General features: G+C 34.8%; 1 protein-coding gene across 3 annotated transcripts in view; it reads right to left on the bottom strand.

The window, feature by feature from the left end:
• The window catches only part of LOC141508452 (glutamate carboxypeptidase 2-like), an 83,231-nt gene that overhangs the window by 53,216 nt on the left and 8,124 nt on the right, over positions 1–21,891 (bottom strand). Inside the window, exons 1-3 of one of the 3 annotated variants that reach the window (XM_074217082.1) lie at positions 7,916–8,566; positions 5,632–5,740; positions 4,487–4,673 (exon numbers count right to left, since the gene is read on the bottom strand). In XM_074217082.1, the coding sequence (XP_074073183.1) occupies positions 4,487–4,673; positions 5,632–5,687 (243 nt within the window). In that variant the 5' untranslated portion in view covers positions 5,688–5,740; positions 7,916–8,566. Of the gene's footprint in view, positions 1–4,486; positions 4,674–5,631; positions 5,741–7,915; positions 8,567–21,891 lie in introns of those variants that run through there. The other 2 variants (XM_074217081.1, XM_074217083.1) reach the window with 2 other exon arrangements.

The raw sequence follows: 21,891 nt of genomic DNA, 5'->3' as shown, positions 1-21,891 counted from the left end.
TGAATTCTTACCTCTGCTACTGAACCTGTTTCTTTAGATTGATAAAAAAAAAGATAAAAGAACTGACCTGGAGTCATTAAGACCTGAGTTCAAATTTGATTTTATTAGCTGTGTGACCCTAGGCAAGTCACTTAACCTATGCTTGCTTTAGTTTCCTCAAACATAAAATAAGGATGGTAATTGCACTCCCAGGGTTTTGAGAGGATGCAAATGAGTTAATATTTCTATAAATCAGAGCTCAATACCTGGCAATTAGTAGGTATTATATAAATACTTATTTTATTTTCTTCCTTTTCCTTCCCCATTGTAAGGAAGGGATAATGACAGCATCTTTTACAGGCTTGTTGCAAGGTGTAAATGAGTTATAACTAGCTATTATTAAGTTAACAAATATTATTCCTTCATGATATGTCAATGAATGACATTCAAATGAATGAATATTATAATTGTTTAGTCTTCATTCTGAATGCTACACTTCATTTGAGGATTAGTCATAAGTACCGAAAAGACCCTAAATAATTTTACTATTATCTTCACAATGTTATAGATTTTAAATGGAAAAAATGATCCAATTATAAAAAAGTTATAGTATGGCATACTTAGAGAAAAATGGGAAGTTATAGGTTTTTCAATTGTTAAGAAAAATATATAACTAGAAAATAAAAAGATTTTGAAAACTTTTGTATAATTAAAATCAATAAAGTTAGAATAAGAGAAGATATAATTTAAAATAATTGCTAACTTTGTATCTATTAATTCTCATATCAATATTTATAGTCCCCCAAGAAAAAAGTAGCCAAAAGTATTTATACAAAATGTTTATTAAGAGAGATGCAAACTATAAATATCCATGTAAAAATTATTCAAATTATTAGTCAGAGGAAAAAATTAAAACATTCACCTATCATATTATAGACTTCATATTAGCAGAGATAGTAGAGAATGGAAATTTCAGTTGTGCATGGGGTCAAATACCTGTTGATAGATTTGGGAATTGGTCAAATCATTCTCGAAAACAATTTGGAATTATACAAAAGTTATTAAAGTGATCATACTTTGATTCAGATATCTCACCACAAGACTTCCACTGGGATTTTAATGACAGGAAAGAACCAGATGTACAAAAATATTCATAGTATCAGTATGTCTGATAATGAGATATACCCAATGATGGGAGGAAATGACTGAATACTTTAGTATATACATGTAATGGAAAAGTATTTTACCAAAAAGAATAATCCAAATACTGGTGATTATTATATAACAAACCCCAAGACTCTTTTTCCTTCCTCAATGAGTTCAGTGACTTGCTTAGTCTTTTTCTCCTACCCTTAGGTCAATGGACTTTAACATACATATTAATGTTCTCTTACATTCCTTAATATTCCAGTTGTCCAATCTAGTCAATTCCTATGACTTATTCTTCCATCCATATAAACTACACATAGATATATGGTCACATCCCTGATCTTCTCATCACTCACAAGTATTCTACTTCCACATGAATAAACACTGAACTTCCTTTGTCTGATCATAATCTATTATCATTCCATATTTCCCTGAGCCTTACAAAGTCTAAACCTGATTTTCATCCTTACCATAATCACCATTTCTGTCATCCCTCTTTCTTTTGTGGGACCACACAAATAGGACAAGGGTCAAAAACAGTCTTAGCTACTGCCTAATCCCTTTCCTATCTTAACTCTTTGGTGAATCCTTTCTACAGAACAATATACTTTCTCCTTAAACTTTCCAAGGCATCCTTCCCCCAACATATCAGTCTAAGACCTCATCTTATACTTAATGAAAAATTGAAATAATTTGCTAAAAACTGTCTCTTCTCTTTTTCTCCTTATCTCATACCTCTAATACCACTGGCTTCCACTAACACTTGTGGTGTCCGATGAAGGGATGTCCTTTTCCCATGAAAATCCAAATGCCAAATATGTAATCTTGATTCTATTCTCTCCCACCTTCTCCAGCAGATGAACATCTCTTCTCCCTCAAATTCTAATCTTCAATTCCTCCACATCTACTAGATGCTTTGCTGCCACCTACAAACACATTTATGTCTTCCTCTTCCTTAAGAAAGTTTCATCTTGATCCATCCCTTTAGTCAAAATATGATTTCTTTCCTCCTCTTCTTGGCCAAAGAAAATCATCTATAGTCAATAGCTTCACTTGTTCTTCTCTCACTCTCTTTTAAACATTGGAATCTGGCTTCCAGTGACTTTATCCAAGTCACTCCCTTATCTGGATCCCAGTTTCCTCATCTAGTACTTCTCTCTTATTTGACTTTCTACTCCTAGTATTCTATGAGTCTATACAGAACATTTAAGTGACTATTATCTATCTCTGCTTTCTCTCTCTCTCTCTCTCTCTCTCTCTCTCTCTCTCTCTCTCTCCCCTCTAGAGATTTTTTCCTTCCCAGGGCTTCACAACCTTGTTCTCTCATCTTTTGTCTCATCCTTCTAGACATTCCTTTGTAATTGTTAGTTGCTCATGTTATACTCACTAAACAGGGACTTCTCTTAGTGCTCTGTCTTCATGAACCCTCTTCTCTTTTTGTTCTGTATTTTCTCACTTGGTGATCACATTAGCACCCAAGAGGTTAATTATTATCTCTATGTAGATGATTCCCAAATTTACATATAGTCTTCCTCCTAATCTACAGTCAACTTCACTTACTACCTTTTGGTCATTTTGATTTGAATATCCTGCAAGTATATAAAAATCAACATATCCAAAACAGATTTTTTTTCTCCAAACCCTCTATGCTTGCAAACTTCTTTATTATTGTCAATAAAACCAGTTATCTATGTTCCCAACCTAATTGTCATCTGTGACTCCTCACTCTCGCTCATCTCAAATCCTGTTGAGTTTACCTTCACAACATTTCTGCTATTGATCTCTTCCTCTTTAATTTAATAGTCACAGTCCCTTTCATGTCCTCATCACCTCTTATCTCAACTACTATGATAGCTTTTAACTGGTCTTTCTATTCCAATACAATCTCTGTTCATTTCCCAATGTGATTTTTCTAAAGTATGTCTGACCATGTTACTCCCTTTCATTCCACAAATTCCTGTTTATTACTTTCCAAACCAAATATAAAGTCCTCTGTTTAGCATTTAAACTCTTTAATAACCCGGCCCCTCTTCTACCTTTCCTATTTTCTCACACCTCACTCTACTTCCACATTCCAACTCCTTCTATTCATTGACACTAAACTCATTAATCTTCCTCCCACAAGACAATCTATCTTTGCATTTTCATTGACCATCCCAGACTGACAAGCAAGACTTAAAAAGAGTTAAGAAGAGAGAAGAAAGGCAATATAAGTCCCAACTCTAGATCGTCTTTTAAAGAGACTTGGCCACAAAAGGGTGTAATAATAGTTAGCAGGGATGATGGAGATATGAGATGATAATCGGGATGGAAGATTTATGAGTATGGAAAACATTTTCAGGATTATAGGTGCCGCACAAGCAGCTAGAACAGAGAGAAAGAGAGAGAGAGCAAGAGAGAACGAGAGCGAGAGCGGGAGCGAGAGCGAGAGCGAGAGCGAGAGCGAGAGCGAGAGAGAGAGAGAGAGAGAGAGAGAGAGAGAGAGAGAAAGAGAATGAAAAAGGGAACAATCTTCTGGATAAGATAGGATGAAATGAGATCATTTATTCAGGTAAAGGGATTCATCTATGCAATGAATAAGACAGCCTCTTCATGTTAGAACATGATTGAAGAGGAGATAGTGGCAAAAGATATAAGTTATAAGATGAGGAGGATGAGAAATAGGGAGCTCTGTGAATTATCTTATTTTTTTCAGTAAAATATGAGAAAAGTTTCTCAACTAAGAGGGTAGGGGGAGGAGGAGTGATGGGAGGTTTGGAGAGGAATGAAAAGATCTAGAAGAGTTAATGTGGAGACTGTGATAGTGAGTTAGAGAAGTGTAAGAGGACTGCCTAACAGCAGTCAATGTTATTTAACTATAAGCTATAATGGACCAAGTCAGAACAGTTGTGTTAATTTTTCTATCTTCATTCAGAAGTACATGTATAGAAGCAAAGGCAGAAGAGATCATAGGAGTGAAATTTGACATGAAACAATCACTGATATGACCAGGGGGCCATGGATAAAAGAGAAGACCATGTAGAGTTAAACTGTATCATGAAGGGGGGTCAAGATGAAGGAAAGTGATTACTGCATGGGTAATGGCCCAAGAAACAATGGTTTGGATCAAGAAAAGGGTGTGGTATAGGAAGGCAGGGACAGAAGGCCAATACATTGTGATCATAAAAAGCAATTTCAGAGTTCTTAAATATAGAAGTAGTGCACTTTTGGGTGATGGTAAGATCAAGGGAAAGCTAAGATAAAACTAAAGACAATATAATAAGCTTACTAAAGTTGTCGTGTGTGAAGATCAATAAGCTTTGTAAGTCTTTATTCAGGATTTCTTCTGCAGTATCCCAAAATACTAATTTTCCCTTACCTCATTTCCATCTTCATCAATTATAGAGATATAGTTCGGATTAGTCTCATTGGGGTAGGATAAGAGGACATCATAGTGAGCAAGTTCAACTGAGTCTAAGCCAAATTCCTTCCACTGGAATTGGATTTGTTTTGCAAGGTCCAAATTTTGTTCCGTTCCTGCCAGATGTGGGATTCGTGTAAAATTACTAGTTGAGAAAAATGGATAATGGTTAAAAAGCAATGTTTGATTTTAAATCATCTTTATTTTTAATTCAGCAGAAAACAGAAAAATGTAAAAGTACTTTGCAATACACAATTTTTTATGTATGGGTGAGGTAGTATATTGTCAAATGTGATCTCTCATCATATAGAGATGTGATTTTTTTTCCTACCAAATTCCTCATTTTCTAGAAATATTTCTTGATTTCTATAGCAACTGGGGAAAAAGTGAGGAAGAAAAAATCTGGGAAAGGCAGAATCTTAACTGGAGTAAGAATTGAGGAGACTTTGGTTTCCTAGTTCTAATTTTACTATGTGAAACACATAAATTTCCTGGGAATTAGTTTTCTTTTTGTATAATGGGGCTCATGGACCCTTCCCTACTTATCTTGCAGAGTCTTTGTATGGTGACAAATGTATGTGTGTTCATCCAATAAACTTATCCCAGATTAATCTTTTTTTAAATTGTATTTTATTTTTAACTAATGGAATAAAACAAGCATTTCCCCAATATAGTATAAAAAAAATTACACATGAAACTGCAAATCTATTATGTACAACTTGCCATTCCTTTTAAATATATAATTATCATGCAGATTTCAATTTTACCTTTTTTCCTTCCCTCAGATTAATCATAATATTCAAGGCTAATCATTTTCCTTCACTGCTCAAATAAACTTTCAGTTACCCTTATTACCTACTCAAAATCCATCTACAAACTTGTGCTCACTTACATTCCTACCTATTATCTCATATAAATATGAATTACAACTAATAGTATTTTCTTTCTAGGTGAAATATGACACCATTTCAAGATAATTCAACATGCATGCAGACTTTTAAATGCAAAGTTTCTTCCTGAATAGGTAATTCAATATAGGGATATTTCTAGAAAGAACAACTATTCCAAATATTACCAAGATGAATTTTTGAAAATATGCTTACTATAAAAATGCTTTGATGTTTTCAGCTTTCAGTTCATCCAGAAATGCCTTCCTCATATTTCTTTGAGGAATTATGGTATTAACTTCACTGGTGGGTTTTGCGATCCATCCTGTAACACATACCCAAAGATGATGAGTTGTTGAGACATATGTAAATATTTTTTTACATTATTAATGCTTTAAAAATATAAAGCTTAAAAAATATAGAGTTAAAATAAAACAACAGAAAATATGTTAGACAAGAAGTTTTATTCTCTAGGACTTATCACAAAACCTATAAGTGGAAGCCATCTATCCAAGATGGTCAAGAGAGGGAGTATTATCTGTAAACAAAGATAAGGGAAATAATTAATCTCCTGTCTATGAGGTTGCAAAATATTAGATATTACAATTGTTCATTAAAGACTGTCATTCTTATATAAAACTATCTAATTTTCATGCTTTTCAAAATCATTTATCTTCCTGAATTTGTAATTTATAGGGAGAAATAACATTCCATTTCTTTTAACAGAAAAAAGAGTTTTTTACTATGAATAAATATTTGAAACAATAAATTTTCTCAAAAGTTAACTAATAATTTCATGATTTTTTCATTAAAGATTTTATTTATTTTGAGTTTTATAATTTTTACCCTAACTTACTTCCCTCCCCCCCACCCCCCCACCCCCCACAGAAGACAATTGGTCAGTCTTTACATTGATTCCATGGTATATACTGATCCAAATTGAGTGTGATGAGAGAAAAATCATATCTTTAAAGAAAAAACATAAAGTATAAGAGATAGCAAGATCAGACAATAAGATATAAGGATTTTTTCCCTAAATTTAAGATAATTGTCCTTGGTCTTTGTTCAAACTCCACAGTTCTTTCTCTGGATACAGATGGTATTCTCCATTGCAGTGAGCCCCAAATTGTCCCTGATTGTGGCACTGATGGAATGAGCGAGTCCATCAAGGTTGATCATCACCCCCATGTAGCTGTTAGGGTGTACAGTGTTTTATAGGACTTATCTAGGACTTGCTAGGTTTTGCTCATCTCACTCAGCATCAGTTCATGCAAATCTCTCCAGGTTTCCCTGAATTCCCATCCCTCCTGCTTTCTAATAGAACAATAGTGTTCCATGACATACATATACCACAGGTTGCTAAACCATTCCCCAACTGAAGGACATTTGCTGGATTTCCAATTCTTTGCCACCACCAACAGGGCTACTATGAATATTTTTGTACAAGTGATGTTTTTACCCCTTTTCATCATCTCTTCAGGGTATAGACCCAGTAGTGGTATTGCTGGATCAAAGGGTATGCACATTTTTGTTGCCCTTTGGGCATAGTTCCAAATTGCTCTCCAGAAAGGTTGGATGAGTTCACAGCTCCACCAACAATGTAATGGTGTCCCAGATTTCCCATAACCCTTTCAACAATGATCATTATCCTTTCTGGTCATATTGGCCAGTCTGAGAGGTGTGAGGTGGTACCTCAGAGAAGCTTTAATTTGTATTTCTCTAATAAGCAATGATTTAGAGCAATTTTTCATATGACTATGAATTGCTTTGATCTCCTCATCTGTAAATTGCCTTTGTATATCCTTTGACCATTTGTCAATTGGAGAATTGCTTTTTTAAAAAAATATGACCCAGTTCTCTGTATATTTTAGAAATGAGTCCTTTGTCAGAAACATCAGTTGTCAAGACTACATTTCTTTTGATCTTGGTTACAGTGGTTTTGTCTGTGCAAAAGCTTTTTAATTTAATGTAATCGAAATCATCTAGTTTGAATTTCATGATTTTTTTAAAAAAAGTTTCATCATTATGGTTTTCATTGGATTCTGTTTTTAAAAGAAAAATCTTAAATATGTTATTTATATTGTCTATATTTGCCAGAATTATTTATTATCACCAAAAGATCACATCTCTGAATTACAAGAGACCTCAGTGCCAACTATACTGGAAAAAAGAACTCTCCCTATGCCATACCTGACAATTGTTCATTTAATTCTTTGGCTGAAAGATCTCTGGTGAGATGAAACCCATTACCTCCTAAGACTATCCATTATACTTCTATATATCTCTAAATATGAATAATCATGTTATATCAAGCCTAAACCAGCTTTGATGCAAGATCCATCTCTTGTTACTTGTTTTCTGCTCTCTGGCCAAGGTAGAACAAATCAGATTTGATTTTTGTACATTAGCTTTTCAGAAACTTGAAAACAGCTACTAGGGTTCTCTAAGACTTCATTTCTATGGGTGAAACATTACATTTCTAAAAACATTATCCACATACCATCATCTTCAGGCTCTTCTCCATTCTCCTTGTCTTTATTAAGCTGTTCTCTAGCTTACTAGTATTTTTCCACTCAACTGGAGATAGAGATGGCAAATATCATCATTACTATTATTATTTTTCCACTTAGCAGAAGGTATAAGAGTTTCCAGGTCCATCACTTATGGAATCACATTCAGTTGTCTAAGATTCCATTATGACTCTTTACTATCATATATCAAAATTGATTTATATTAAGATCAATCCATCAAAACTCCAAGAATTATGATGTTGTCCTTCATTCTCAAAGAATACCATGACATCAGGGACATGACCCTGATGACATCTCAAAGAATACTATGACATCAAGCACATGAATTGGATTTGAGTGAGGGGATGCTGTGTTGTCATCAGTCTTAGTTTCTCTTCCAGAGCCATCTGGGTCTAGTGGCCAGATATGAATTAGGATGATTGAACATGGCCCTGGATGCAAGGCAGTCAGGGTTCAGTGACTTGCTCAAGGTCACACAGGTAGGATTCTCAAATGTCAGAGATGAAATTTGAACTCAGGTCCTCCTGACTCTAGGGCCCATGCTCTTTCTACTGCACCATCTAGCAGCCCTCAAAGAGTATACTAAAGACTAAATTGACTAAGATCCAAATGGAAAATATCATTTTAGTTAATTATTTTTATTAGACTCTGCTCAACATAAGAACCTGTTGAAATATTTTTAAATTTCAATTATCATTCGAGACAGGAGATATTTTTTACTAATTTTATGTTACATTAAAAATTATACCATTTTTGCTTTGTACAAGTCATTAATAAAATTTTTAAAATATAACAGAACTGGCAAAGATGCTTTGGGCCAATAAACAAAGTAGAAACCTCCTTCCAACCTGAAAGCCTTGATGATTTTTGATTCATTAATAACTACTTTTTTGAAAAATGTCTGAATCTATGTTATTTAAATTTCCAAATAATCCTTATAAGACTCCTTCTGTAGTAGAATGTCTCTTTTCAAATTTCTCTTTTTTCTTTCTTTGTAGATTTTAAAATGTGCATTCCAATAATTAAAATTATTCAAGCAAGAGAAGATAATGTGATTAATTGCATTTACACTTGCCAGATTTGTACTTGCTTTGTACATTTTACATTTTACTTTGCTAAACAGCTGGACTATGATTCTTTTTAGGTTCTTTCTCTGAACAACTCTGTTGATTCCCCAGGACCAAGATGGACAGCAGGACCTTCATTCCTTGTCTGTCCTTTGGTTTTCTTTTGAAAACTTTCTTTTTGCATCTTAAAAGGTCAAACAAACTAAAAGGAATAAAATTTTAAAAAAAGCAATATTTGTGGAATGATTATATTGGCCTGTTCAACTGTTACTTTTAAAGAGAATGAATTTTTCTTTTGTATTCCTGTCTTCTTCATTTTAGATGTAGGGGTTTTCTGAATTTCATACATAATTGATTTGTCAGATACTTAAACAGACTAAAATGTTATGGGCAGGGTGTGGCAGTAAGTCAAATTTCCAAGGTGGTAGTGCCAGACTGTTCTCTAGTTATAATTTCAGAAATCTTAAAGCATTCTTTTGGTGTTACAAAGGTGTAATAAATGAAAAGAGATAAGAGAATTTGCTCATTATCCAATTGCTGTACCTCATTATTTAATAATTCATAAAATATTCACAACATAACTTTATTCATACATTATTGCCAAGTTTTTTTGTAAGGCAATCAGTGTTGTCACTTGTGTGTGATCACATAGCTAGCAAATGTTGTATGTGATCACATAGCTAGTAAATGTTAAGTGTCTGAGGCAGGATTTGAACTCAAGTCCTCTTGACTCTAGGACATTTTAATTTTATAATAGAATCCATATGCCTGACAGGCAATAGTTGATTTATAATTATAATCAGCTTATTATACAAAGGAGACTGTTTTTATGTGTAGTTTATATCTTAAAACACAAAATATAATCTAATTTTAAAAGTTTTAGAGAGAATGACAGGATATGAGTAGTATTGCCTCATAAACCAAAAAATATAAGTGAAAGAAAAAAATGAACCCAAAGATTATTTGAAATGAGGCCCAGCCCACTTAGATCATCCCAAAAGCATTTACACTAACTTAAAAATCCACCAGATCATCTGGTGCTTTGGGAGCAAGCCACCAATGAGAATGAAATCCTCTGTCAGCACATTTGTACTCCACAGATTGGTATATCTTTTATCTCTATCAGATTTAGAAGAAATGTTAAAGAATAAAAAGTACTTCTTGTCTTGAAGATCTGCCAGTACCTCAACCTTTTCCATTTTACTCAAAGTCTTTATTTTCCAAATAAAATTCCTATTGACTTAAAAGGGATTTTTTTTTGCATATGAGAAATTAAGAGTAAATAGAGAAAATTGAAACTAATGGTAAAAGACAGTAGCCTATGATGTGAATTCTATTAGAATACTTGCAAGTATCTGGGATTTTTTCAACTTTTTTTCATCATCGATTGGATAAAAGCATACAAATTTAATAAAATTTCAGTTGATATAAATTGAAATAGAAATTTTTGGAGGTGTGACATTTATAAAGTTTCATGAGACATAATTTCTAGGTAATTTATTAATAAGGCAAATAGGTCATTAATAAAAGGGTGATTATTTGCTGGTCTTTTAGATAAAAAAATTCATGGTGGTGGACTCACAATTTATATATCATTCAAAACAGTAGGTGGTCCATCAAGCAACAATGAAATCTAATTGATTAAACTGATTGGAGGAGGGCTATATTAAAATGAAGGGTTGAGAATCTCTTAGGGAAAGTATCTCTACACCAGATAACACACAGTTTTAGGCTATAAATTCAAACTGTGTACATCCTTTTCATTGGGGAACTGAAAGTGACCCTTAGAGAAATTATCTTTACTCAGACCACTCCCAAACTTCTGCTATGTAGAAAAAAGTATGTCTCCACCCAAACTAAATAGAACATTATGGGCTTATCAAGGGTAGATTAAATTCCTATCTTCTTAGGTGGGGTCTGTCCAAAATCAGAAGAATGAGTGAAATCCTATTATCAGTGAATTTCTTCAAGAAAAGGAAACTTTTTAAAATGAAACATTTAGAAAAAAAAAGGGAGTCTCTAAAATTTCCCAAAATATTAATGATTAATAATTTCTTCTAGAGGTCTGATATTAGTTCACCATAAGGAGAATTCCCTAACAATAAGTTTGCCTAAAAATGATTTGGAGTGAAATATTAATAATATCATGAAGTGAATATTCCATAATATGCCTTCAAGACTGAATGACTAGTAACTGAAAGGATTTTTAGATGGGATTGTGAAATAAATAGTGGTTTGTTCTTGTATTTCAACTCTGTATTTATGATTTTCTGATTTAATCCTCAATACACCTTTATGAAGTAGAGTATACATTATTATTCAGTTTTTCAGAAGAGAAGATTGGGTGGCTAGGTAGCATAGTAGATAAAGCACCGGCCTTGGAGTCAGGAGTACCTGGGTTCAAATCCGGTCTCAGACACTTAATAATTACCTAGCTGTGTAGCCTTGGGCAAGCCACTTAACCCCATTTGCCTTGCAAAAAACTAAAAAAAAAAAGAAGATAATAGTAAATATTTGCCAAAAATCAGAAAACTGGTAAAAGCCAGGCCTTTTATCTTTTTCTCTACACCCTATTTTTATATTACAACATTCCAAGCTTTTTTTCCCTTAATGTAGAATTTAAGAACAGTCTCATAGAAATTAGATTAAGACAACACCTTCTATCTCATGTCACAGTAAGCTACAAAAGGATACATGACTTGGATTCTTCAATTTATATGAGATACCACTTGCAACTCTGGATAAGGAAGATCCTTCTAACTTGACTAAACAAGGTATAGAAAGATAACAGATAAGGAATGGACAATTTTGACTAAATTTAATTGAAAAGAAAAACCAAAAGAGTTAAAATTAGAATTAAAGTCAGAAAAGTCTGCAGCAAGTTTCTCTGATATCCAAAATATTAAAGAACTGATATGAAAAAAGAACAAGAGCATCCTCCCAACAAGCAAATAAAAATCCAGTCAATCCTCAGCTTTCCTGGGAGCAATATTCCTATAAAACAGCACAGAAAGTTAAAAATGTGAATGTTGATACATTGAACTGATGGGAAATTGGGTCCTGTGGTCATGAAAAACTGCAATCTTTCACTAGGGATAGCAGAAAATGCACTTTTCTGTATATAATTACTTAAAACAACATTAATTCAGATATGTACTTTTCCTTCTATAATAATTATGAACTAATGAATAAAATATAGTTCATGTAATAAAATTGGTAATATGAAAAGCATTTTTTCTTGCCAATAATTTTTTAGAATTCTGTGATCTTTTGTCTTTACATCTCAATTTAAAAAACTCAATGATTTCAGACAATAGTCACAATTTTTCTAACACAAGAAATTTATAGGGCCATTGATGGAGGGAATTATGGGCACAGGGAAATATTGTAATTTGAAACAAATTTTGTAATCTTTTTCTGCACTGTTAAAATCCTGTCATCTTATGTATTGGGAACTGATCCTGGTAACCTCTGCATTATTGAAACATTTCCTCTTGGCCTTTATTTTGACCCTGACCCTGAACTCCCCTGTGGGTCAAGGCAGATGCTAGATGAGACACATGCAACAGCTGGTTGGTTCTTGTCCTTTGTTATCGAAGAAGACCAAAATGACATCACTGTGTTTGAGAAAAATTACAGTGTGTTCTACTATGGCTGATCAACCAATACAAGCATGGAATACCGTAGGTTGGGCACAAATAGTCCATGTGAACACCTGGAGTGGGCTCTATAAACTTATGAATGTCAAGTTTCCTTTGAGCTGCTTCGGTTCTGCCTTCCTTATAGAGTGCAGCCAGCCTCCTCATTGATGAGGACATGCCATGCTGGGGAGTCCTGTGCCAGTGTCTCCCATGCTGTACAATCAATTCTAAATTCCTTCAATGAAACCTTCAGGATGTCTTGGTATTGCTTTTTCTGATCCCCTTGTGAATTCTCTAGAAAATAGCTTTTTTTGACAAACATACATATCTAGCACATCATAGTTGTACTCTCTGAAACAATGTTGAAATGCTAGACAGTTTAGCTCCAGAAAGGACCTCAGTGTCTGGTACCCTCTGCTTAGAATCTTCCTAAGACAAATTAAATGGAAGCGATTCAGTTTCCTGACATGGCACTGACAGACTGTCTAGGTTTCATAGGCATATAGTAATGAGGTCAGTATAACAGCTTTGTAGACCTTCAGTTTGGTAGTTAGTCTAATATGTCTTCTCTCCCAATACTTTCTTTCAGAGTATCCCAAATACAGAGCTAGTTTTGGCAATGTGAGTGTCAACCTCATTATCAATGTGTACTTCCCTGGAAAGAACACTGCAAAGGAAGTGAATTTGTCCACAGTACTCAAACCTTCTTCATTTGCTGTGATCGATGGTTCTACATAGGGATGGTGTGGTGCTGGTTGATGGAGTACCTGTGTTTTCTTGGAGTTAATAGTACGACCAAAATTAGCACAAACAGTAGAGAATGCATCCATACTTTTATTGCACCTCAGCTTCAGGGGCTGCATTGAGTGCACAATCATCTGCTACCAGAAGAAAGACTTGTAGTCTTTTCAAGTTGAAGAATTTGCCATCAGTAGGCTTGCTGATCTTGAAGCTATATTCACCCTTATTGAAGGAGTTTGATAACATGGCTGAAAACATGCTAAAAATATGAGAGCAAAGACACATATTTGTTTTACTCCGCTAGTGAATGGGAAATCTTGAGGGTATCATCCACTATCTAGAACCTAGGTAAGCACATTTCATGAAATTGATGAACAATAGTAATTTGGTTGTTCCAGACAACCAAATTTTGACATAATTTTCCATAAACCTTCACAGCTGACAGTATCAATGGCCTGGGACAGATCTACAAATGTTGTATACAGATGTCTCTTCTGTTCCTGTCATTTTTCCTGGAGTTGTCAGGCAGCAAACACCATATCAACTGTTCCTCTACCCTTTCTGAAGCTACACTGGCTCTCAGGGAGGTGACCAACTTCCAGGTGAAGGATCAGCCTATTGAGAAGGACTCTGGCCAAAATTTTACTAGCAATGACTAAAAGAGAAATATCCCTGTGATTGTCACAGAACAATCTATTTCCTTTACCTTTATAGAGATGGGTAATGGAGGCATCCTTGAATTCTTGGGAGATAACCTCTTCATGCCATATAGCCTGGAAAATTTCAGTTACTTTTAGATGAGAAATGGGGCCCCCACCTTGTAGAACTTAGCTGGATTAGAATCAGCACCAGGTGCTTTGCCATGTGAAAGGAGCCAAGTGGCACTCAAAACCTCTTCTTCAGTTGGAACTGAATGATGACTTTGGAAGAGAGAGTGAAACAGTTGATTTCATGTAGCTTTACCTCACTTGAATCTAATTTATATACACAACAAAAGGCATAACTCATAACCATTCCTCAAAGTCCTGTGTCAGAAGGCAAGTGATAAAGCAGCAGGTGCAGATACCCTGGGAGCTGTAGTCACTACTCTGCACACAGGTGGCCCAGCAAGGGTTGTTTCTCCACTGAAAACAGCAGTGGGATTTGGCAGCCCCCTGGATGACTGACCAACACTTTTAAGAATCACCCTGCTCACTTTCTAACATGAGGAAGAGGCTAGAAAAGGTGCCCTAAAATTGTCTGCTTACCCAACCCTGGCCTGATTATGGCAGCAGGTAGGGTTACACTCTAGGATCAGAGTCAAGAATTCTTCACATGAAATTAGTGAATCAGCCTACAACTATTTTCTTCCTTTTCAGAAATAACTGGCAGACAACAGGGGGCTACAGACATTCTGGCACTAATTTTATCTAACACCTTTATTTTCCTTCTGAGACACATCACTGACTTTGCTCCCTTTTGGGGGACATAATTGTAATGCAAAACTCGAATTTTAAAAGCAAACAATAAAAATGTGAAACAAATACATGGGGAGCTCTTTAAATGGTAAAGTGAACAAGACCAGTGAGGTGCCTAGTAAGATACCAGCCACTCCAACAAACTTAAGTATATCAAGCTTTTTTTCCCTCTAATGAACGCAATATAAATGTGTGCAGATTCCTACACAAATGAAAATGAGATTACTAATAAAAATCAAGTGATTGCTTTAAGTTGAAAAAGTTAAAAGTGTAAATATTGAGGATTGACCATATAAACAAGTGTTCAACTACCATATGACAAAACACTTTAAATTTTCAATAACAAATGCAATTTAAAACAACTTAATGGTGCATATCTGAAAAATTTATAATGTATGAAAGTAATGGAATATTACTGAGTCATAAGAAATGATGAAACAGAAAGATTCACAAGAACATGAGAATACTTTTATATACTGACACAGTGTATTGAGTCAGCTGTGGGGAATAATTTTATAATAACTACAATATCATAAAGAAACTAGATATTACAATGACTATTCATAACTCCAGAGTAATAAATATAAAGTAAAGTACTCACCACCCATCAAAGAGATGGGGTCTCAAGTTAAAGACTTAAATATATATTTTTCACATATGGCCAATATGTGGATTTATTTTGCTTGGACATTCTTATTTCAAATAATTGTGCTTCCCTAATTAGAGAAAAAAAGAGAATAAGCAATAGAGGGTCAGCAATACAAAAAAAAAGGGTCATTTTTAGCATTTAAAGGGCAGCTTATGGTACAGTGGAAAGAGCACTAAGTTTGAAGTCAGGAAAATCTGAGTTCAAATTAGACATCAGACATGTTCTAACTGCATGACCCTGGGCAAGTCTCTAAATTTTATTTGCTCATTTTCCTCATCTGTAAAATGAGTTAGAGAAGGAAATGGCTAATCATTCCATTATCTTTGCCAAGAAAGCTACAAATGGGGTCATGAAGAATCAGGCATGATTGAAATGACTGAATAATAATACTATTTAAAATGCACACAAGAAAACTGAAGAAAATTCAGAAGTAGGCAAGAAGGACATACTTTAAATCAATGAGCTTAAATCATCTAATTTTGAAAAGAGATAAAATCTGCACATAATGGGGATGCATGGTTTCATGGGCAAGTCTATTTTTTTAAAATTGCATTGTAAATGGAGATGCTCATGTTTATCAATGCTTGACAAATTCAAAATAACAACAAAAAAGACAATTTCAAAAAAAATACAAACAAGTGAGCATATTCAGAATACATTCAGAAATGTGATCTACTCACTTTTGCACCATGTACCTAATACTTTAGTGCCAGTAAAGGACAATAACATATATTGTTCCTCACTCCAAAGCCCTGGGAAACAACCAAGGTCACCATGGGGACTGAACATGAAAAGGTTGCATTTTCTAACAAATAAGCAACTTCATCTTTAGTAAAACACTTTGAAGTCCTCTTACATATGATGCCATTTTCATTCCTAACAGCTCAAGCAAACCTCTCAGAAAACTCATGTCACCTATGTTCTATATGAACTCTATTAGTCTCCTCCACTCTCTCAAATCTTAGTGCATTTACAATGGGAATTCATGGCTTAGCCCTTTTCATATTAATCCAATGATTAATGTATTGAATATACATCATACCGAGGCAGAATTTTAAAGGGAAAGGAAAATCCTATGATCATTTCTATTCAATGTTATCTTTTACAACTCCCAAATTACTTCTTTTCTTCAGGATGATAAATTCCACAAAGACAGGATCCAGGTCTTACAGAACTTTCTATTTCCCTAACTTTTCATTTTATCCATAAAATAACAACAACAACATAAATAATAGCCAAATTTAGTTCTGTGAAGCACTACACATGTTATCTCATTTGATCCTCAACAATCCTGAGAGGCAGATATCATCACCATTTTCATCCTATTTTATGCTATGGAAATTGAACCTGAGAGATGTTAAGTGACTTGCCCAATGTTACACAATTATGCAATTAGAAAGTTTATGAGGTGGGATTTAAACTCTTGGCTTCCTTAATTCAAGTCCAGTCTTCTTATCTTCTGAGCCACTTAGCTTTACACACACACACACACACACATACACACACACTCACTCATACATATGTATAGTTTTAGGAACACAAAACTACTCAATAAATATTTTGGTTAACTGGCTTCTTTAGCATTTTCAGAAATCTGTAGTAAAAAAATTAATATCATAGATTTTATATATATATATGTATATATATATATATATATATATATATATATATATATATATATATATGGACCTCCAGACATGTAATTCATCACTTTATTTTATAAATCAAAAAACTGAAACTTCACAAGGACAAGTGATTTGCATCTAGTTGCACAAATAATATGTAGTAGAGTCAAGGTTAAAGTCAGATTTTTAAAAAAAATCAAATCTCTCCACTTTACCATTATCCCTGAAATGGTAAAATGATAACATATGCTATCACTAACTATATGACCCCAGAAAAAAATCACACTACCTTTAGGGAATTAATTTTTTTCAATTCTAAAATACAAGAGGCGGTAGATTTCATCTCTTCAAGTTACATACATCTCAACTCTAGTGTTCCTGGGCATTTTATAGTGAATCTGTTTATTCATTATGATATATAGCCTTCTATTTTTGATTTCATTTAAATTCAATAAACAAGAAACTGGCTAATGTATATGTGCTACAATCCGGAATTAAACCAGCACAAACAGAACAATTCCAATCTGCTATGAATTTACATGTCAAGGGAGGGAAGAAAAATATGTATCAAAAGTACAAAACAAGAAAAATTGGGTAGAGGGAAAAACAATAATAAATGGAAGTTTCAAAAAAGATTTCATAGATGAGGTGGTCACTGAGAGAAGCCTTCAAGAAAGACAAATTCTAGAGGGGAAGCCAAGATGGCAAAGGTGGGAATTCCCAGAAACATGTCCCCCCAAAAAACTCCAAGAGCTGTGAAATTATGACTCTAGCCACAGAAAGACTGAGTGATATAATTTCCTAATCCAAGACAACTTAGAAGATCTGTGGGAAAGGTCTGTTTCACTGGGCCAGGTTTGGAAAGAGTCCTAGAGCAGCTGAACCATAGCAAACCAGTTCAGTCTTGCAGGAACACCCCATAGGATGCCTGGATCCATGGTGGAGGGGGCAGTTTCCAGACCTCTTGACCCTGGGATCACCAGGGATGGCTTGAAGGGGCAGTGAGAGAACTCTTTGGCTCTAGAGTGATCATGGAGCCCCCAGCCAGTGCCTCCTAGGAGCAGCCCTGTGGTGGGAACTTGTGGAGCCATCCAACACTTCCAGAGCATTCAGCCCACAGACAATAAAGCGGTAGAGAGAGAAAATGCAGAGACCTCTCTGCTCTCCCTGGGGCAGGACTCTGCTGTTTGCCCACACTCACATCCAGGTCACAGTCTGGGACCCTACTAGCATAGAGGAACATGGACCCACCTCACAGCTCCAGGGTAGAGGGGGAGGGCTTGTGGTCATCCATAGATCAGAGCACAGGCAAAAGAACAGTGAGAGCCTCTCATAAGGTCCCTGTGGGGTGTCCCCAAAATCCCCCAAAGCCTTGGAAGTACAGCAAATTAGTCCTAGGCTGAGCAAATGAACAAATAACAGAAAAATAAACTGACTATAGAAAATTACTTTGTTCCCATGGAGGATCAAAATATATACTCAGAAGATGACAAAGTAGAAGTTTCTGTATTCAGAGCCTCCAAGAAAAATAGGAAATGGACTCAGACTATGGATGAGCTCTAAAAAGACTGAAAACCAAGTAAGGGAGGTAGAGGGAATGAGACCAATGCAGGTAAATCATGAAAACCAAGTCAGCAGCTTGGTGAAAGAAATACAAAAAACATACTGAAGAAAATAACATGTTAAAAACTACTTTAGGCCAATTGGAAAAAAGCAACTCAAAAGAAAAATGAGGAGAATGCTTTAAAAAGCAGAATTGATCAACTGGGAAAGGAGATAAAAAAGCTCTCTGAAGAAAATAACTCCTTCAAATATAGAATGGAGCTAAAGGAAGCTCATGACTTTGTGAGAAATTAAGAAACAATAAAATAATACTGAAAGAAAAAAATTAGAAGAAAATGTGAAATATCTCATTGGAAAAGCAAATGACCTAAGAAACAGATCCAGAAGAGACAACTTAAAATTACTGGGTTACCTGAAAGTCATGACCAGGAAAAAAAACCTAGGCTACATTTTTCAAGAAATGATACAGCAAAATTGCCCTGAGATCCTAGAAGCAGAGGGTAAAATAGAAATTGAAGTACTCCACCAATCACCCCATGAAAGGGATTCCAAAAGAAAATCTCCCAGGAATATTATTGCCAAATTCCAAAACTCCCAAGTCAAAGTGAAAATACTACAAACTGCCAGAAATAAACAATTCAACTACCTTGGCTCTACAATCAGGATTACACAGGATTTGTCAGTGTCTACATTAAGGGCTTGTAGGGCTTGGAATATGATATTCCAGAAGGCAAAAGAGCTTGGAATGCAACTGAGAATCAACTGCTCAGAAAAACCGAATATCCTCTTTCAGGCGAAAAGATGGACTACCTTACTTTTTCTTTTTTCTATTTTGGTTTTTGCAAGGCAATGGGGTTAAGTCACTTGCCCAAGTCACACAGTTGGATAATTATGAAAAGATGGATTTTTAATGAAACAGGGGACTTTCAGCTTTCCTGTTGAAATGATCACAATTGAACAGAAAGTTTGATCTTCAAGTGCAGGAGTCAGGTGAAGCATAGTGAGGGTGGATGAGAAGGGCAAATTATGAGGAACTTAATGATGCTGAACTATGTGGATTCCTGCATGGGAAGAAAATACTGATAATTCATATGAACCTTATCATTTTATAAGAGCAGTTAAAAGGAGTATAAATGGATAAGACACAGGAGGGAGCTGAATATAATGGTATAATATAGTATAAAGATGGAGTCAATGGATGATAAAAGAAAATACTGGGAGAAAGAGAAAGGAGAGGTAGAGTGACTAAGATATTTCACATAAAATCATCAAGAAAAAGCTTTTGCAATGGAGTGGAAGGCAAGGGGTCTCATTCTCATAAGAAATGGCTCAGTGAAGAAATAACTTACACATTTAACAGGGTACAGAAATCCATTTTATCCTAGAGAAAAAATGAGAGGAAAGGGATGAGATAAGGAGGGTGGAGAAAGGGAGGGGGATGGGTGATAGAAGAAAGGGAAGATGGTGGGTTAGGATAATCAGATACAACACACTTATGAGCAGGGACAGGGTGAATGGAAATTGAGAATAGAATAAATGGGAGTTGGGAGGAATAGAATGGAAGGAAATATAACTAGTGATGGTGACTGTGGGAAAAGATATTGAAGTAACTTCCCTGGTGGACTTAAGATAAAGAAGGCGACTCATCCTAGAGACAGCTGATGGAATCTGAACACAGATTGAAGTGCACTTTTTTCCCCTCTCACTTCATTTCTCCTGAGGTTTCTCTATTTTTTTGGGGGGGGGAGGTTATGTTTACTTTCACAACAAGATTATTGTAATAATGAAAAAAATAAAATCTAAATTAGTTTGTGAAAAAAGGTCAAATTCTGAGTGTAGAGATGAGGAAGGAATATTTTTTAAACATAGGGTACAGCTTAAGTGAATGCAGGGAAGAAAGAGAAGTATGTTGGGGTTCAAAGATCAGCTAGGACTTTTTTGGTGGGAGAAAGAATGTATGAAAGGGATGAATATAAATAAGTTTAGGTATTTTTATTTCAATTTGCCTTCCCTTGGGATTGGACACTAGACCTTCTAAAGGAATTTCTATTTTTGGAGCCTATAATCCAAGAAAGGAATGTCCATTAAAATTAGAAGAGAATGGAGAGGTCTTTTTCAATTATAAGTTGGGTAATAAATCATGAAGGTGAATCAATATCTTTTAAAGAAAAGGATAGCTGAGTAGGTGGTAGCATAAGGAAGAGGAAAGGAGAAGGAAGACAGAAATAATTTAGTAATATATATCATTTACTAAGTCTTCAAATGAATGATAAAGGTTTGATGATTCCTATATTCTAATCCAGTGCTTAATAGAATGCCTGGAATATAACAAGCATTTAACAAATTTTTATTGACTGACTATTGGGAGTGGAGGGAGAAAGTTTCAAGATAATGGGATATATAGGTAGCAAAAGACAAGGTCTAGGACTGTAACATTAAAATTTGGGGTAGTATATCTCCAGATTGGGAGAAAAGATACTTCTGAAATTAATTTATATGGAGGAGGTGTATCTGTGGTTAAATGGCCCATTCAAAATTGATTTAGTTTAGGAAAAGTTTGCCAAATGAAAGGAAGTCTTCTCTTGGGAGACTTGTTCAGGGCAGCATCTCATGCTATAATGAAAGGATGTATGACTTCCTAGGGAACCTCAGATTGTTTAATAGGACAAAGAGTCAGAGAAGGAATGGAATTGCCCTCCAGAAGAACACTTGGGAAGAAAATGGCATTTTCTGTTTCTACCTTCTAAATCTAAAGTTCTTGGGCCAATAAACTTCATAGGTATTTTTTCCCTTTCAAATCCAAACTCAGACACTTGATATTTACTAGCTATGTGACCTTGGGTAAGTCATTTAACTCCTTTGCCCCACCAAAAAAAAAGCAGACATTAGAGGGGAAAAGAAAGGTATTTGATAGTTAAAAACACAACTAGAAAGTTAAACTGCGAATTCTTCAATATACCAAAATAAAGTACATTTCAATTGCCTTATGGTGTTAAGGAGACTTATTTGTAAAAAAAGATTCTTACATCTCAAAAAGAAAATCATGCAGTATTAGCTAAACTTTAAAGCATCCATTGAACAAAAGAATTCCATTTATCAGCAGGCTATCAGCTCCATTTATAACATATTTGACAGAAAATGATAGTCTAGTTCTGCTTTTATAGTGAGCAGGGAAATGAGCAGAATTAGTTACTTGTCTCAC

The sequence above is a fragment of the Macrotis lagotis genome, chromosome 1 (assembly GCF_037893015.1).
Source record: "Macrotis lagotis isolate mMagLag1 chromosome 1, bilby.v1.9.chrom.fasta, whole genome shotgun sequence".
NCBI classification, from domain to species: domain Eukaryota; kingdom Metazoa; phylum Chordata; class Mammalia; order Peramelemorphia; family Peramelidae; genus Macrotis; species Macrotis lagotis.
The sequence above is the reverse complement of the archived record's forward strand: the minus strand, read 5'-3'. Positions and strand labels throughout refer to the sequence as shown.